This window comes from Aquarana catesbeiana, linkage group LG03, assembly GCF_042186555.1.
Source record: "Aquarana catesbeiana isolate 2022-GZ linkage group LG03, ASM4218655v1, whole genome shotgun sequence".
NCBI classification, from domain to species: Eukaryota; Metazoa; Chordata; class Amphibia; order Anura; family Ranidae; genus Aquarana; species Aquarana catesbeiana.
In genome coordinates, this window is record NC_133326.1 from 264,953,910 (window position 1) to 264,971,420 (window position 17,511).

At 41.0% G+C, this 17,511-nt stretch overlaps 1 protein-coding gene across 1 annotated transcript in view; it reads right to left on the minus strand.

Moving 5' to 3' along the window:
- TRHDE (thyrotropin releasing hormone degrading enzyme) overlaps positions 1-17,511 on the minus strand; it is a 1,580,966-nt gene that overhangs the window by 880,954 nt on the left and 682,501 nt on the right. Inside the window, exon 4 of the mRNA XM_073620033.1 lies at positions 10,804-10,958. Coding sequence (XP_073476134.1) covers positions 10,804-10,958 — 155 coding nt within the window. The remainder of the gene's footprint in view (positions 1-10,803; positions 10,959-17,511) is intronic.

Sequence of the window (17,511 nt, forward strand, 5' to 3'; positions counted from 1 at the left end):
TGGGGGGTAAATCTTCCGGAGCTGAAGTGGTTAATGTATGTTCCAAAAATTGATGGTCAAAGAAGTCCTGCAAAGTGAATGTATAAAAAGAGGTACTCTCCTATAAATGTGCCAGGGGGTGTAGTCAAGATAGCTATATAAACAAACTAAAAAAAAAAAAAAAAAAAAGGGGAAAAGGACAAATGCACACCCACATGAGTTACCTCTACAAAATGTATTATGCATGTATAATGCTATCAATTGAATAAAACATCACACCTCCTGAGCCCCCCCCACTACTCCTCACTCACCCTGCATGAACTACCTCCCCTACTAAAACCCTCCCAGTGTGGTCCTCCAACAATAAACCCCAAACAAAAGGGAAGGGCGCAGTCCTCCAGTGGGAGCGTCCTGATGAAGTTCCAGTGGTACATGTAGACGTAGGGACAGGCCCCCCAACCCCTTCCAGCCACTGCCTGTCCTACCAGGACTAATAGGATTGACATCTGATCTGCCCTTGCCGTAACAGGAGTGATACAGCTGGAGCCGCTGCAGCCCAGGTCAGCTTGTGGATGGAAGTGTGGATCCCTTGCCTGCTGTGAGTGACATGCACTATATGGAGAGTGGCTTGGCTGCTGATGCCATCACCTTGGGAAGCCAGATCAATCGATTTAGGGCTGTGAGTACTAGAGACCCCACTGTGCTGCACAGACTTGCTGTGGACTTCATGCCTTTTGTGAGAGGCTACATCATATTGTACCCAGCCTTGCTGCCAGGATCTATTGCTATCTAGGGGACTCAGGAGGTGTGATGTTTTATTAAACTTTTTGCATTATACATGCATAATAAATTTTGTAGAGGTAATTCATGTGGGTGTGTATTTGTCCTTTTCCTCTTTTTTGTTTTTTGAGTTTGTTTATTTAAGTGGTTATGTATGCTGTTCCCAGAATTTGTATATGAGAGGAAAGGAAAAGAAAGGAAAGTTGTTTTTCCATGTATTTACTTAATAGGGTGGGGCAGCTATCGCTATACTTCTATCGCTCTGATGTAGTTGTATGCAGCAGTTCTGCCCGCCCCTCCCTTCCTCCTGCCCAGTCACAGATTGCTTTGTAATATGTGAATTAATTCACAAAAACTAAGCCTTCTGTGAATAGACAGTGGAGGGGAGTGGTAGCAGAACTGCTGATGTGTGAAAAAGCAGTATCTCCCCCTGAAAGAATGCCCATACTATAGCAATAGCTGTATTTCCAGCACTCAGTAAAACTGCCAGTCCAACTGCCTCACTGGACTTAATCCTTAATAAGCCATAACACCTTTTATACAGTGACTGAATTCCGGAATGTCAGCTTTGAATTATTTTTTTTCCTAAATTAGATATAAATAACATAACTCACATGCATTTAAATACTTTAAATGTCCTCCTTGGAGCATCCTCTTTTAACTGTACCCTAGATATGCTGCTATATTCCCCTTCTCTATGTGCCCCCTGTGCTGCATGGACCTATGGAGTCCTGTGTGATTCTCTGAAACATGCATGCTCCCGCTCTGTACCACAACTCTACGTGCAACTGTTCAGAATACAGCACACGCCGTCAGTGCAAGAGGGACACAGTGGCTCTGTGTCCCTCTCGTGCTGGCTGTGGCACTGTGAATGGCTGCATGTAGAGCTGTAGTACAGAGCAGGAGTGCACATATCCTGCAGACTCACACAGGAGATCATTGGTCAAGGTGCAAAGAGAGAAAAGCAATATAGCAATGCAGCCAGGAGACAATTGACAAAGATCTTTGCAGGCAATAAAAAAAAAATCTAATGCATGTGAGTATTTATCTGATTTAGGAAAACAATACTTTATTTACACTTTAATTGTAAGGTCTGACGGTGAGCCAAATTATTTGAGTTATGAGAGTAAGATAGGGATGGAGATGTTAGGTTGCGTAAGAACTAAGATAAGGTCATCTGCAAAAACAGAGACCGTGTGGGAACCTGATGGTGTTTCAAGTCCTTTAATATCTCACTAATAAAACAAAGGAGTCGCCCCGGGACTTTTAATGAAGTGGGTATGGTTTCCACCAGAAAACATAACAGTAGTAAATACAGTATATGGTTTATTAAAGTAAAATTGTTTACATACATAGATATCACCAACAGTTGCCAATTTAAAAAGATACATAAACAAGGAATATTGGTACATAAATTTAATAGCAATCATAGTACACGGGCATCATACTACCCGGCGCGTTTCGCAAGATACTGTGCCATATTGCCAAATATATACTTTTTCATCCTAGGTACATTGTTACACACATCCACCCCCGAAGAGCGAGCTGATCTCGCGAAACGCGTCGGGTAGTATGATGCCTGTGTACTATGATTGCTATTAAATTTATGTACCAATATTCCTTGTTTATGTATCTTTTTAAATTGGCAACTGTTGGTGATATCTATGGATGTAAACAATTTTACTTTAATAAACCATATACTGTATTTACTACTGTTATGTTTACTGGCGGAAATGGTACCCACTTCATTTAAAGTCCCGGGAGAATCCTTTGTTATATTATTTTTTACAGGGACAGAAGTGTGTTACTGGGGACACCAGACCTTTCCCTTTTCTCTTTAATATCTCACTAGGCTTAAAAAAATACAGAGAAAAGGCATAATTTTTCCACAGACCTAGTGGACCGGGCCTTAACAGGAAAGGTAGGAATCCTGTAGGGAAAAAGCTTGAACAATGACCTGATAAATCCACCTAGCAATGGCGGAATGAGAAGCAGGATGTCCCCTGGGAGTCCCTTCGGGAAGAGTAAAAAGAAAATACAAAGTCTAAGGGAGGCTGTAGCCAACAGATAGACTCGTACAGCATGAACCACATCAAGGTGGTGAAGGCAGATCTTTCAAGGGTGCTAAGTAGCCAGGCAGAAAGATTGCATGACCACATCTTGATTAAGTTGAAAGGAGGAGACCACCTTGGGCAGAAAGAAAGCATTAGGTCTCAGGACAGCCTTGTCCTTGTGCAACACCAGGAGAGATTCCTTATAAGACAATGCAGCCAACTTTGATACTTGCTCAGTGCAAGTGATGGGGAGAAGAAAAAAACACCTTGAAAGTGAGTTCAGCCAAAGGAATATTCCAGATAGGATCAAAGTGAGGCATTTTGAGAGTAAACCACCAAAGGGGTCTTCAGGGACTGGGTCACTGGATCATTGCCACTACCCAGGTAAATGTATAGCACCCTGTGGCTTACTCCAATCACTGCACAATGTGTCATGGAGGAATGACCAATGCAGGATCCAGTATCACAAGCGTCTTTCATCATTTTTTGGGGTCCATGTATGGTTCCATTAGTGAGTACAGATCCAGAAGCTTTATACATAGCCATTATGGCTGCTATGTTGTCAAGCTGGAGTAGAACATTTCGAAAAAAAATCCATAAAGGGAAAAAAAAGAGCATCCATTACTTAAAAGAGTATTTTTTTTTTTTTGCTTAATCCTAATCCTTATGAGCTGCTAGTATCTACAAATCTTTCCTCTCCTCTGAGAAGTGACCCGTTTCTGTTAAAACAGAGTTAATTACCTGTGGGGGAGGGTCTACAGACTTTCATACAGCATCATACCAACAATGATCTAGCTCTGGAGTCTGGATCCACCCACTTTCCTGTCATCGTGCTTGATTTATGTCGGCTCTCTACTCGTTCCCAAGACTTCACACAACACACAGAGCTGTTCTCCCCCTCCCTTCTCCTTCCTCCTCTCCTCTCCCCTCCCCCTCCCTTTTGCAGACAGAACTATCTAAGCACACATTCAGGAAAGCAGCAGATTTAAGTGAGTGTAGAAGTCACTGGCAGTGCTCTGTATATTATATTCTACTCTCCTGGTAAAATTATAATACAAAGAATACATTTATAAAGTAAAATCCAGCTTTTGTCAGCATTGCCTACATGGTGAGGATAGGGACGACATCGGCGTTGAGGATAGGGATGTCATCAGTGGTGAGGATATGGATGACATCAGTGGCGGTGGGAATAGGAATTACATCAGTGGCGGTGGGGATAGGGATGACATCAGTGGCGGTGGTGAGGATAGGGTTGACATCAGGGGCAGTGGTGAGGGTAGGGATGGCATCAGTAGCAGTGGTGAGGAAAGGGATGACATCAGTGGTGGGGATAGGAATGACATCAGTAACGGTGGTGGTGAGGATAGGGATGCCATCAATGGCAGCGGTGAGGATAGGGTTGACATCAGTGGCAGTGGTGAGGATAGAGATTACATCAGTAGCAGTGGTGGGGATAGGGTTGACATCAGTAGCAGTGGTGGGGCTAGGAATGACATCAGTCCACTGGCACTGATGTCATCCCCACCACCACTGTTACTGATGTCATCCCCATCCTCACCACTGCCACCGATGTCATCCCTATCCCCACCACTGCCACTGATGTCATCCCTATCCTCACCACCACCGTTACTGATGTCATCCCTATCCATATCCCCACCACTGATGTAATTCCTATCCCCACCACTAATGTCATCCCTATCCCCACCACTGCCACTGATGTAATTCCTATCCCCACCACTGATGTCATCCCTATCCTCACCACTGATGTCATTCCTATCCTCACCACCACCACCTGATACTGATGTCATCCCTATCCCCACCACTACCACCACTGTTACTGATGTCATTCCTAACCCCACCATCACCACTGTTACTGATGTCATTCCTATCCCCACCATCACCACTGTTACTGATGTCATTTCTATCCCCACCACCACCACTGTTACTGATGCCATTCCTATCCCACCACCACCACTGTTACTGATGTCATTCCTATCCCCACCACCACCACTGATGTCATCCCTGTCCTCACCACTGATGTCATCCCTATCCTCACCACTGATGTCATCCATAGCCTCATCAACACTGTTACTGATGTCATCCCTATCCTCACCACCACTGTTACTGATGTTACCCCTATCCCCACCACTGATGTCATTACTATCCCCACCACTGATGTCATCCCTATCCTCATTACTGATGTCATCCCTAGCCTCACCACTGATGTTATCCCTATCCTCACCACCACCATTACTGATGTCATCCCTATCCTCACCACCAATGTTACTAATGCCATCCCTATCCCCACCCCCACTGTACAATAAAGGAGACTCTGGGAACATATTTGGGGTCTAAACAGGGATATTTCACTTTAGAGGACAGGGAATTGTCAATTTCCATCTCCCCTGCAGACCTGCTATGTACAGTACACAGGTATGCTCTATACACATAGCACTGTGTTCATTTCAAAGAACAGACACGGGAAACAGGTTACTATGCTCTTTACCATGTCTCCTCTTCTGAAATAACACAGTGACTGTGTAGAGAGCTTACCTGTGTTCCTTGCTGGACATGAGCCCCCTCCCCCCATCAGCTGGAAGAGAAGCCGACAGACTTGTAAAGCCTCTGAGTGAAGGGGAGGAGGGGGGAATTCGGAGGACACAGGAACATCAAAGCCCAGGGAAAAGGTGTTGGAGTCTCGCAGAGGAGAGCTTGCAGAGAACAGCCAGAGAAAGGTGAGGCGACTTCACTACTTTTGTCACACTGCTTCTGGGTTTTAGCTGGGGACACGCTGCCATGGAAACAGAGGCACGTGAAGAAAATGCTCATTCTAGATAGCAGCCTGGGTATGCACCTCTTCACTAATTACACCCACATGTCCTCTGTAGGGAGGGAGTGAAGGAGTGGCTGGATTGTGGAGCCGTTTCCACCCCCTGCAAACTTTTGAACTGAGAAAGAACCGTTAGAGGCTGATTCTGGAATCTTCAAAAGACTATTCTGCAAAAACTAAAAGGCTGGGGGAGGTAAGAAATGCAATGTAGGTGTGAGGGTAGCATGTACCACCTATTTTTGCATTCCCATACTTCTCCTTTAGGGGCAATAGCAAAAAACTGAGGATAACTGTCAGTGGGAGGGGTTATATGGGGGTTTGTACAGTTCAGTGGGCCAGTGTCCAATCAGCATTCTCCATAAGGGCCTTATAGGCCTTTTTAAATCTGAAGGATAGCAACTGCCAAAAAAAAGCCCACTGGTGCTTTACCAGTTTTCATCTCAGACAGTGCAAATTCATGGCAGTTAATACAGCTAGGAATTCATTGACATTAATTGGACAGTCTACCACGTCACTGGTCTTACTTGACAGGGTTGGGGTTCCCATTGCAAATAAGTATTGGTCATTTTAGGTAAGAAGTCTATATGAGGGAGTTGCTGGTTATAGAGATTGTGATAGTAGTGTTTAAAGATATTGGCAGTCTGGCAAAGAGTATGCTATAGCTCCATCATCATTGCAAACCCATTGTATATAGGTCCTTATTTCTTTCAGGGCTCTGGCAAACATTCTGCAAATTTACTGCTTTATTCAAAAAATGTTTTTTTGCCTCATATTAGTTAGGGTTTAGCTTTACCAATCAGAATTGTATTTTGTGTTGTATTAAGTTTGTTTGAGTTATTTTAATTCTAAAGCTGTTGAATGGGCAAGAGTATGTTTGTGAGTACTTTTCAATTTAGCAATTATGTACAACAGGGTGTTGGTTTAAGTGGAGATGTCTTTTTTTTCTTTAATATCCTATTAATATTATCTTATTTTAATGAGTGTTCTTGATGCAGCATTTATATGCTTCCCATAGGGTCATTTGGTTAGTGTCTTCCAAATCATCAAAATGTATTGATCTTGGTCTGCTTGTATAGTGTGATTCACAACTGGATCTTGAATAATTGACTTGTTTAGCTTTCAGCACCATCTCTTCTGGGTGGGGCTCCCAAGCATTAAAAAAACATCTGACTGGTCTGACAGGGTAAAAGTACTTATAAAGGATTTAGGCAGTGCTTGTATTTGGTTGTGTGGAATAAATAGGAAAACTATGTGGGAATACATATAGGGGATTCGGGAGTAGGAGGTACAATCCCGTTGGTCGGGTTGAGGGTATGCCATGCATCCATGCAGGTACGCAGGAGGCTTTTCTGAGCCATATAGTGATGCCACCCAGTAAAGTAGATAGTCACCTTCGATAAAGAATCTGAACAGGGTGCATCACATATCATACAGCAGGTGCAATTAAGCGAAGATTTATTTTATGTATTTATTTATTTGGAGCACAGCAATTGACAAAAGCATAAAACATTACAAACATATACAAGCAATAGTGAACACACATGATAACCTAGAGAAAAACATCCTAATTATCTAACTTATTAACCACACTACATACAATCAGGGAGGTAGAACAGGTAAGGTCTGTCAGGTTGGAGCTCTAAGGGACAAATGGGGTTGATTTACTAAAACTGGAGAGTGCAAAATCTGGTGCAGCTCCACATAGAAACCAATCAGCTTCCAGCTTTTTCTTTCAAAGCTTAACCTCCCTGGCAGTATTCCCGAGTGTGGCTCGGGTTAAATTTCAGTATCATTAGTGGTAACCCCTCAGCCACACTCGGGATTGCATTGCAGAATCCTGGTGCAGTGTACTTAACTTATCACCAGGATCCTACGATGTCCCCCCGCTGTGTCTGCGGGCTGGGTCCTCAGCCCGATGTACTGTGTGCCAGGCTCCGTACCCTGTGAGCATTGCGATGCATAGGGGCGGAGCCCGGCGGCAAATTCAAAAAGTACACAAAAAACATAACATATACAGTACACTGTAATCTTACAGATTACATTACTGTATCAAATCATTTCACATCCCTTTTGTCCCTAGTGCTTTGTCCAGTGCCCTGCATGCACTGTTTTTTTCTGGCTGGAAACTTGAGAATGTCCATGGCAAACAAAAAGGGTCCCTTTACGTCAAAAGTGGTTTTAGACCAGCTAGAAAACTGCAATAGTAAATTAGAACACTTGCAGAATTGAGTGATAGTGAATCGTGAGGACATTAATTTTATTATTATTATATTATTATTTTTAATAATTAATTTATAGTTATTTATTATAATTTATGATTTTGTGTTTCAAACTTTATCATATCCGGGATGTCTACTAGACTCTTGTTTGGACAGATTTAAGTGTGTTATTCCTAAGAATTACAGGCCTACAATATAAAAACGCTAAATTTCTATGCAAAACAATGTACCACTTTGAGACGCAAAAATCTGACATACCGCCAGGGTGGCTACTTGAACAAGCTGGAGTTAGAAGCTGATTGGCTACCATGCACAGCTGCACCAGATTTTGTACTCTCCAGTTTTACTAAATCAACCCCAGTGGGGGGTCAGGAAAGGGCACAGAACAGGGATCAGATAAAAGGGGAGACAGTAGAGGCAGAAGGATCAGGGTAAATGGTACAAATGGTAGGAACAAGATGACAGGTTCAAGGCAGCTAGGCCAGGTGTGTTATAATCATGCCTGTACAGGGGCAGATTTGTATGATGTGTAGACGTTACTGAAGCAAAAATTACACTAAGAGATACAGAGCTGTCTTAAGTGTTTGGTATGTGTTTTGGGGAGTTCTCATGCAACTTTAAAAAAAAAAAAAAGAAAAAAAAGAGGTCACTAGGAAAAAGTAAATTACCAAAAAGCTGCTTTTACAGGCATTTGAGCTTTTATTTCTCTACCTACCTATAATTAATGTCATTACTGCAGTACAACTTAAATAAAAAATGCCCCCCATAATCTTTTAGTTCTGCTATGGGCTTTAAGGGGACATATGTCCCAAAAAAAAAAAAAAAAAATACCACAGCATGTGCCCCCCCCCCCCCCCAAATGCATAGCCAGACTCTTAATTCAAGCATGCAGGCCAGGAAACAGAGAGGCAACTGAATGATCTCCTTCCTGAACCATACCAGGCCACATTCCTTTAGCATTGGGAGGGTACCTTGGCTGGACCTGTGGTCAAGCTCATCCTTAGTGCTGGCTAAAATAGGTAGAAATTGTGGCAAATGTCAAAAGGCTTTGTGAGTGCCAACCACTCCACTTTACAGACATGAGATAGCAGTTGGTGTCGGGAACTCGACCAGATCTAAAGCACAGTGCAGGTAGTGGTTTGTGCAGAGCCCCAGAAGTATACACCCTTACTCCACCATGCAAAGCCAAAATGCATAACCAGACTCTTAATCGAAGCATTCAGTCTAGTAGGGCAGGAAAGGAAGAGCCAAATGAATGTTCTCCTTCCTGAACAATACAAGGCCACGTGCCTTCAACATTGAAAGAGTACCTTATCTGGCCCTGTAGTCAAGCTCATCTCTAGTGCTGGCTAAAATAGGTACAAATTGTGGCAGATACCAAAAGGCTTTACAGACATGAGATAGGAATTGGTTTCAGGAACTTGATCGGATCTAAAGCAAAGTGCAGGCAGTGGTTTGTGCAGAGCTCTAGAAGAATACAGCCTTACTCCACCATTGCAAAGCCATGCTCCAGACTTGTATTCTTGATTCTTTATCACTCAAAGGTTTAAATATTGTTAAATTATAGTGAAGCAGTGAGTTTTGTATGGACCTGCAAATGTTATTCATTTCTATTACATATCATACTGTAGCTAATAATTTACTTATTAGAGGACTTTTAGGCTTCAATAGGAAGCACGCAAAGATCATGTGGTATAGCTAAGTATTTCTTTAGGTTAATTGTGTGTAGTAGCATTGCTGCAAATTTAAAGTGCATCTGTAAGAGGTTAACTAGTAGCAATACAGAGTGATTGGATGTTGTTTAGAAACAGCATAATAATCCCATCCCTGGACAAAGTCCTCTGGTTATGAGATGCATGGGGAAGAATGGTTTAAGCATGCATTAGCAGAGGATCCCCATCACCTGGGAAGAAAACTGAAGGCAACTGCAGAGCCATTAAGAGGGTGGGTGAGAGATGCCCAGCAGCGATATTATACCAGTGGCAAGAATCTCTCCTTTTCACATGCTGATTTCAGTAAGTGCTATGTATAGCACTATTGAATGTGAGTTAATTGGTGGTTAAATAAAAGGTTTTAAAACAATGCTTACACTATTGGGAGCTTCTTATTTGTTCACAAAGCCAGTGGGAGAACTGTAATGACATGAGCACTGCAAGAGATGGATAATAAAAATTCAAGTGCCGTAGACCTTAATTTCTAATATGTCAATAACCTCTGGTGAGTTTTGTAAGCCTTGGTTGTAGCACAGAACTAAGTATGGAATGTTCTCTGCAATGCAGTGGTTTGAAAATGTGAGTATACAGAAGACACATTGTTCATTGAGAAACTCTATTTGGACCTTTTTGTTACAATTTGCTTTTTTGCACTATAGGGGTTTGAACATGTAGGTACATCAGAGACACAATGTTTTACTGAGATACTTTATTTGGACTTTTTGTATACTTTTATATGAATTCTTATTAAATTGTACAGAGCTGATAATTTCAGTAGTTTTTATCAAATGGGCATATTTGTATAGACCAGTGATGGCGAACCTTATGGACCTACATTTCCCATGATGCTCATGCACTCTGTAGTGTTGTTGAGCATCATTGGAAATGTAGTTCCAAAACATCTGGGGTGCCAAGGTTCGCCATCACTGGTATAGACCATAGATGTGCTTGATTTTGGTTTAGGATTACTGCTATAGGTGCTTATGCACATATATAAAGAAAACTGCATTTATTGCTTTGTTCTAAAAGTCAATTATTTACAGACAGCACAAAATGTTCACTATATATGAATGTGTGTCGAGGAAGAGTAGATAGATTTAATTATCTTTTTATGAGCCATTAAAAATGATTTTGTAATTGTAATTTCACTAAATGCAATTGATTTTGTTTACAGAAAAATACTTTAAAGTCCAAATGTTTAGTGTACATCATCATTTCACATTACCTACCTGATGGCAAATTTCATGCACAATGACCATGGTGACATCAAGTAAATAGGAAATTGAAGAGATACTTTGATCAAGCAGAATTCGTTGCTCCACGAATACACTTAATCCCCAGTTTTCCATAGCAGCATAAGGATGTTTAGGCACAGCTAATAAATCTAGAACAAACAAAAATATACATTTTAAGGTTTCAAGACTTTCTTTCATTCAAATACTGTACTTCTACATATCTGCAAAAATGAACAACTGCAACAAAAGTCAATCTAAAAAAACTACAGTTGATTTAGCATATCAAAAGTTTACATACCCATATTAAAATTGCACATAGAAAGAATAAAATATGATACATCCTAAATAATATAATAATGTAGTTATTGAAGCACTCTATATCCTTTTAACAATATCAGCCAATACGATCTGAGTGTAGTGACTTACAAAAACAGATTTTCCACTGCAGATATGGTGGCTTTTAGACTATCAATCTTTATTAAATTTTGACAAGGACAGTACAAACTGTAGCAGTAAATGGCACCAATAGTACTAATTAACACATAAGTCATGAGCACTAACCAGAAACTGTATCGTACCAAACATATAAATATAATAAGGAGGTCACAGTCATGCAAGATGTGTAGAGGCTGAGCCCTGAAACAAGAGTGAGAAAATGGAAAGAGGAAGAAAGGAAGAGAAGGGAACAAGAGGGGATGACTAGGAATAAATAGAGGGAAAGAAGGTATCGGAAATGAAATAGGGATTAGAGGGGTATGGAGGTCTCATAGTTAAACATCAAATCATGACATGATAAAAGCCATATAATGTAACTCAGAGCTAAGGCACTAAGGAATTGGGAGGACCAGTGTGTACATTATATATTTTATGTAAAAGATTCCATGTAAAAATACAAAGATGTTACAATTATCATTAAGTTAACCCCCTGGCGGTATTCCCGAGTGTGGCTCGGGGTGCATTTTCAGTACCAAAAGCGGTAACCCCCGAGCCACACTCGGGATTGTATCGTAGGATCCAGGTACATGTTACTTACCTTATCCCCAGGATCCTGCGATGTCTCCCCGCACTGTGAGCGAGCCGTCCTCCGCTTGATCTATCACAGAGCGGAGCTCCGTTCCCTGCGAGCGTTGCGACGCACAGGGATGGAGAACGGCGCCAAATTCTTACAGATTACATTATTATATCAATTTATTTCACATCCCTTTTGTCCCTAGTGGTTTGTCCAGTGTCCTGCATGCAGTTTATATGATATATACTGTTCTTTATGCCTGGAAACTGGAGATTGTCCATAGCAACCAAAACCGTTTCTTTACATCAAAAGTGGTTTTAGACCAGATAGAAAACAGCGATCATAAATTAGAATCACTTTCAGAATTGAGCGATAGTGATTTGTGGGGAAATTCGTCATCAAACACTGAAAGTAAAGACAGCGACAATTCTGCAACTGAGCAAATTTCAGTGTATTTGATTTGATTACATTATTGAATATTTTATTATTATTATTATTATATTATTATTTGTTATAATTATTTATAGTTATTTATTATATTATAATTTATGTTTTCGTTTTTCAAACTTTATCAAACCCGGGATGTCTGCTAGACTCTTGTTTGGACAGATTTAATCTCCCTGGCGGTATTCCCGAGTCTGGCTCGGGGTGGAATTTCAGAACCAAAAGCGGTAACCCCGAGCCAGACTCGGGATCGCATCGCAGGATCCAGGAAGAGCTTACTTACCTTGTCCCCTGGATCCTGCGATGTCTCCCCGCAGTGTGAGCGGCTCGTCCTCCGCTCGATTCATCACGGAGCCGAGCTCCGTTCCCTGCAAGCATTGTGACGCATGGAGACGGAGAAAGGCGCTAAATTCAAAAAGTGAAACACACACAATACATACAGTACACTGTAATCTTACAGATTACATTACTGTATGAAATTATTTCACATCCCTTTTGTCCCTAGTGGTTTCTCCAGTGCCCTGCACACAGTTTTATATTATAAAAACTGTTCTTTCTGACTGGAAACTGGAGATTGTCCATAGCAACCAAAACCATCCATTTACATCAAAAGTGATTTTAGACCAGCTAGAAAACAGTGATAATAAATTAGAATCACTCGCAGAATTGAGCGATAGTGATTTGTGGGGAGATCCGTCATCAAACACTGAAAAGTAATGACAGCGACAATTCTGCAACTGAGAAAATTTCATTGTTTTTGATTTGATTACATTATTGAATAATTTTTATTATTATTATATTATTATTTGGTATAATTATTTATAGTTATTTATTATATTATAATTTATGATTTTGTGTTTCAAACTTTATCATACCCGGGATGTCTACTAGACTCTGGTTTGGACAGATTTAAGTTAGTTATTCCTAAGAATTAGGCCTAGAATATAAAACGCCAAATTTCTATGCAAAATAATTGTACCGCTTTCAGCATCAAAAATCTGAAATAATCATACCGCCAGGGAGGTTAACAAGCCCAGTCTTTTTGTGTTCTGCGCCTTGTATCTGAGCAAACATTTTTTTAAAGGTGGCATGAGTAATTAGAAGCTCTATAACAGAAAACCACACTGGAGCATCATTTTGTTTTCAAGTTCACATCAAGGCACATCAGGCTGCAAACAGACATGTGTAATAAAATGTCTTGAAGAGGGAGGCCAACTGCACAGGCCAATTCCATAGAGAGCTAAGGCTGTATTCGGAGATTGAGTAATAAGTGTGGTTGATGAAACAAAGTGGAAGATGTCTCTCCAGAATGATAATAGTTTTGGGCATTGCCAGATATGAATAAGAGAGTCCACATGGCTACAATTTCTCCAGCACATAGGGTATTAATAAACAGGAAAACGGTAGGCAAGTATTTGGGGTGTAAAGTAGTTTCCTAATGATTCAGGCATAGTACAATCGATAGGTAGAAAAAGTGTTTAGCCACATAGGTTTTAATTTGTTTATGTTTGTTACTCAATGGAACACAACGACCAATGCACTTATTTAAATAATCTTTAAAACACTTCTACTTGATTTGTGTTCTCTTTGCTGCAAATATTTGGTCTCATTTAGTGTTGTGCAGTAATATCACAGCTTACTGAGGTAAGCTTTTTGAAATTTAGTGTTTTTTTTTATTAAACCAATATGCCTCTCTTTCCTGTAACTCATGCAAACGTGATTACACCATGCTCTCTATTACCTAATTTGTCTCTAACTTGCACATCTATAATGAACTTTAACCATCTGTGTTGTTTGAAATGAATAGCTCCAACAGAGCATTTTTCCTCATTGGGGGCATCAAATTCCATCAAAAGTTTAAAGGGTAACTCCACTTTTGTGGAAAAAACATATAGCTATTTACAAAATATATATACAGCATATACTATTGCTACACAAGCCATATTGTAATTTAATGTTATTAAAATGAACTTTCCTTTTCAAACTGCAGCACTGTCATTTTCTGTAAAATTCAATGCAATATGGCAACCCTTAAGGCATTCTGTACACAATGCTTTGAAAAATGTCATGTCCTGCTTGGGTGAACAACTCTGCATTATGATAAAATGGTTTTAGGCATAATCTGCAACAGAAATTACATTTATGATGAGATACTTCCTAAAGGGTTACTTCTAAAGGGATGCTGACACTGCAACTCCTCTGAGCAGATCCCTGAAATTGCACCAGTTGATTAAACAAATTAGTCACTCCCATTCAGAATCAGTACAAAGATACAAAGTGGAACACACTGCTTTTTCTTCAGAGCAAAAACAGGCACTAATCTGCAACAAAGTTTGTTAAAATCCTTGCACTGTACAGCACACAGATCATATAGAAGATATTTTTTTTTTCCTCATCAAAAGGAGAGATACTCTTTAAAAAAATATCTTTATCTTTAGAAAAAAGTCTTTATTGAGGGTGCAGTTCCATTTGCTCAAACAATCTCAGGATAAATAAAGTTGGCCTCAACATTGCCCCTCTTACCAGTCATTTCAGTCTGTGAAAGGAGCTGAAATTTTTTCTCAACCCTTATGTTAGGGGGCCTATAACATACTCTCATCATTAAATTACTATTTATTATGGAGTTACAGCCATAACAATATTCACTTTCAGTTTGCTCTTCACATACATACATACTGTTTCCCTCGACATTAGCAACCCAGTCATTTGAGCTGTCCAACCAGGTTTCACAAAGTCAAAGTGCTCATAACAGAAGTTTTAGGCTACATTCACACCAGCGATTTAGGCCAGTGCAACTTGTAAAGGCATAAATGTTCTCCTGCCTGTGGCTCAGTGCAGCCGCCGGTCCTGTTCACTATAATGACAGGTCGCCAATAGCCACAGCTATTCGATTGCTGCTGGACACGCTTTGTGTGAATTCAGCAGCAATCACTACAGGTAGTCACTGGCTCTGTACCCACCGGCGCCCTGTCAATGCAGTAAATAGGGCCGATAGCCACACTTACCCATTCAGAGCCGCATCAGGAATCAGAAGATTCCATCTACTACAATTCACACCCACCTAAATCATCAGTGTGAATGTAGATTTAGTTCATCTATTTTGTTTTCCAGGTTTCTTGCATTTGTGAACATACTGTACATTTTAATGTTGTATAAGTGTTTGATATTCTTTTATTACAAGCTTTTGAGTTATAACTGGATTATACTACTCTTTTTGTATTGGACTTAGGTGATGCAATTTCTCTGTCATTTAGTTTGAGCCATGGACCCTCCGCTATTCCACCTCCTTCTATATCATATTGCCTCTAGACCCTTGCTCTCCATATGACATGTACTTCCCATACCCTCTCCCCCCCTCAGATCCTAGTTTAAAAATTCCTCCAGCCTTCTAAACATTTTCTCCCTCGAGAGCTGTACCCTCCCCTTTTAGATTCTGGTTATCTTTATTGTAGAGCCAGTAGCCATTTATCATAACACTCTAATTTAATTAAAGGTACAAAGTTATCTGCAAATAAAAGTAAAGCAAAAAACTACTGGCGATGGGCAAATTAGTTAGCCTTAAAAGCATCAGCTTGGGATAATTGGGTGTTCAGTTTGGATTGCTGATTTACTCTGCTCGCTAAACTGATCACATGACCTAGACTCCTTACCTATTTTCTTTCATTGCACATGTGTTGGTCTACCCTATCCACTTTCAGTGAACAGGCCCTACACCTCATCCACCCTTCCTGAACAAAGATAAATGGGCTAATAGGCATTATAAAAAATATCACAACACACATTTATGGGTATACCATGTCATCGTTATGTAACTGCCCTTATTCGGTTAATCATTACTTGGACAACTAAGTTCAATGACATTATTGATAGCATGGTGAATTCATAAGTCTATGCTCTTTGACATCATTACACTGTATTAGGGATGAGCCGAACACCCCCCTGTTCGGTTCGCACCAGAGCATGCGAACAGGAAAAAAATTAGTTCGAACATGCGAACACCGTTAAAGTCTATGGGACACGAACATGAATAATCAAAAGTGCTAATTTTAAAGGCTTATATGCACATTATTGTCATAAAAAGTGTTTGGGGACATGGGTCTTGCCCCAGGGGACATGAATCAATGCAAAAAAAAGTTTTAAAAACGGACGTTTTTTTCGGGAGCAGTGATTTTAATAATGCTTACAGTGAATCAATAAAAGTGTAATATCCCTTTAAATTTGGTAGCTGGGTGGTGTCTATAGTATGCCTGTAAAGGGGCGCATGTTTCCCGTGTTTAGAACAGTCTGACAGCAAACTGACATTTCAAAGGAAAAAAAGTCATTTAAAACTACTCGTGGCTATTAATGCATTGCCGGTCCGACAATACACATAGAAGTTCATTGATAAAAACGGCATGGAAATTCCCCACAGGGGAACCCCGAACCAAAATAAAAAAAAAAAAATGACGTGAGGGGTCCCCCTAAATTCCATACCAGGCCCTTCAGGTCTGGTATGGATATTAAGGGGAACCCCGGCCAAAATTTTTTTTAAAAATGACGTGGGGGGTCCCCCTAAATTCCATACCAGGCCCTTCAGGTCTGGTATGGGTATTAAGGGGAACCCCACGCCAAAATTTTAAAAAAAAAATGGCGTGGGGGTCCCCCCAAAAATCCATACCGGACCCTTATCTGAGCATGCAACCTGGCAGGCCGCAGGAAAAGAGGGGGGATGAGAGAGCGCCCCCCCTGAACCGTACCAGGCCACATGCCCTCAACATTGGGAGGGTGCTTTGGGGTAGCCCCCCAAAACACCTTGTCCCCATGTTGATGAGGACAAGGGCCTCATCCCCACAACCCTGGCCGGTGGTTGTGGGGGTCTGCAGGTGGGGGGCTTATCGGAATCTGGAAGCCCCCTTTAATAAGGGGACCCCCAGATCCCGGACCTCCCCCCTGTGTGAAATGGTAAGGGGGTACAAAAGTACCCCTACCGTTTCACTAAAAAAACTGTCAAAAATGTTAAAAATGACAAGAGACAGTTTTTGACAATTCCTTTATTTAAATGCTTCTTCTTTCTTCTTTCTTCTATCTTCCTTCAGTTTCTTCCTCCATCTTCTTATGGTTCCTCTGGCTCTTCTGGTTCTTCCTCCGGTGTTCTCGTTCAGCATCTCCTCCGCGGCGTCTTCTTCCCTTCTTCTCCTCGGGCCGTTCCGCATCCATGGCATGGAGGGAGGCTCACGCTCTTCTCTTCATCTTCTTCTCTTCTTCATCTT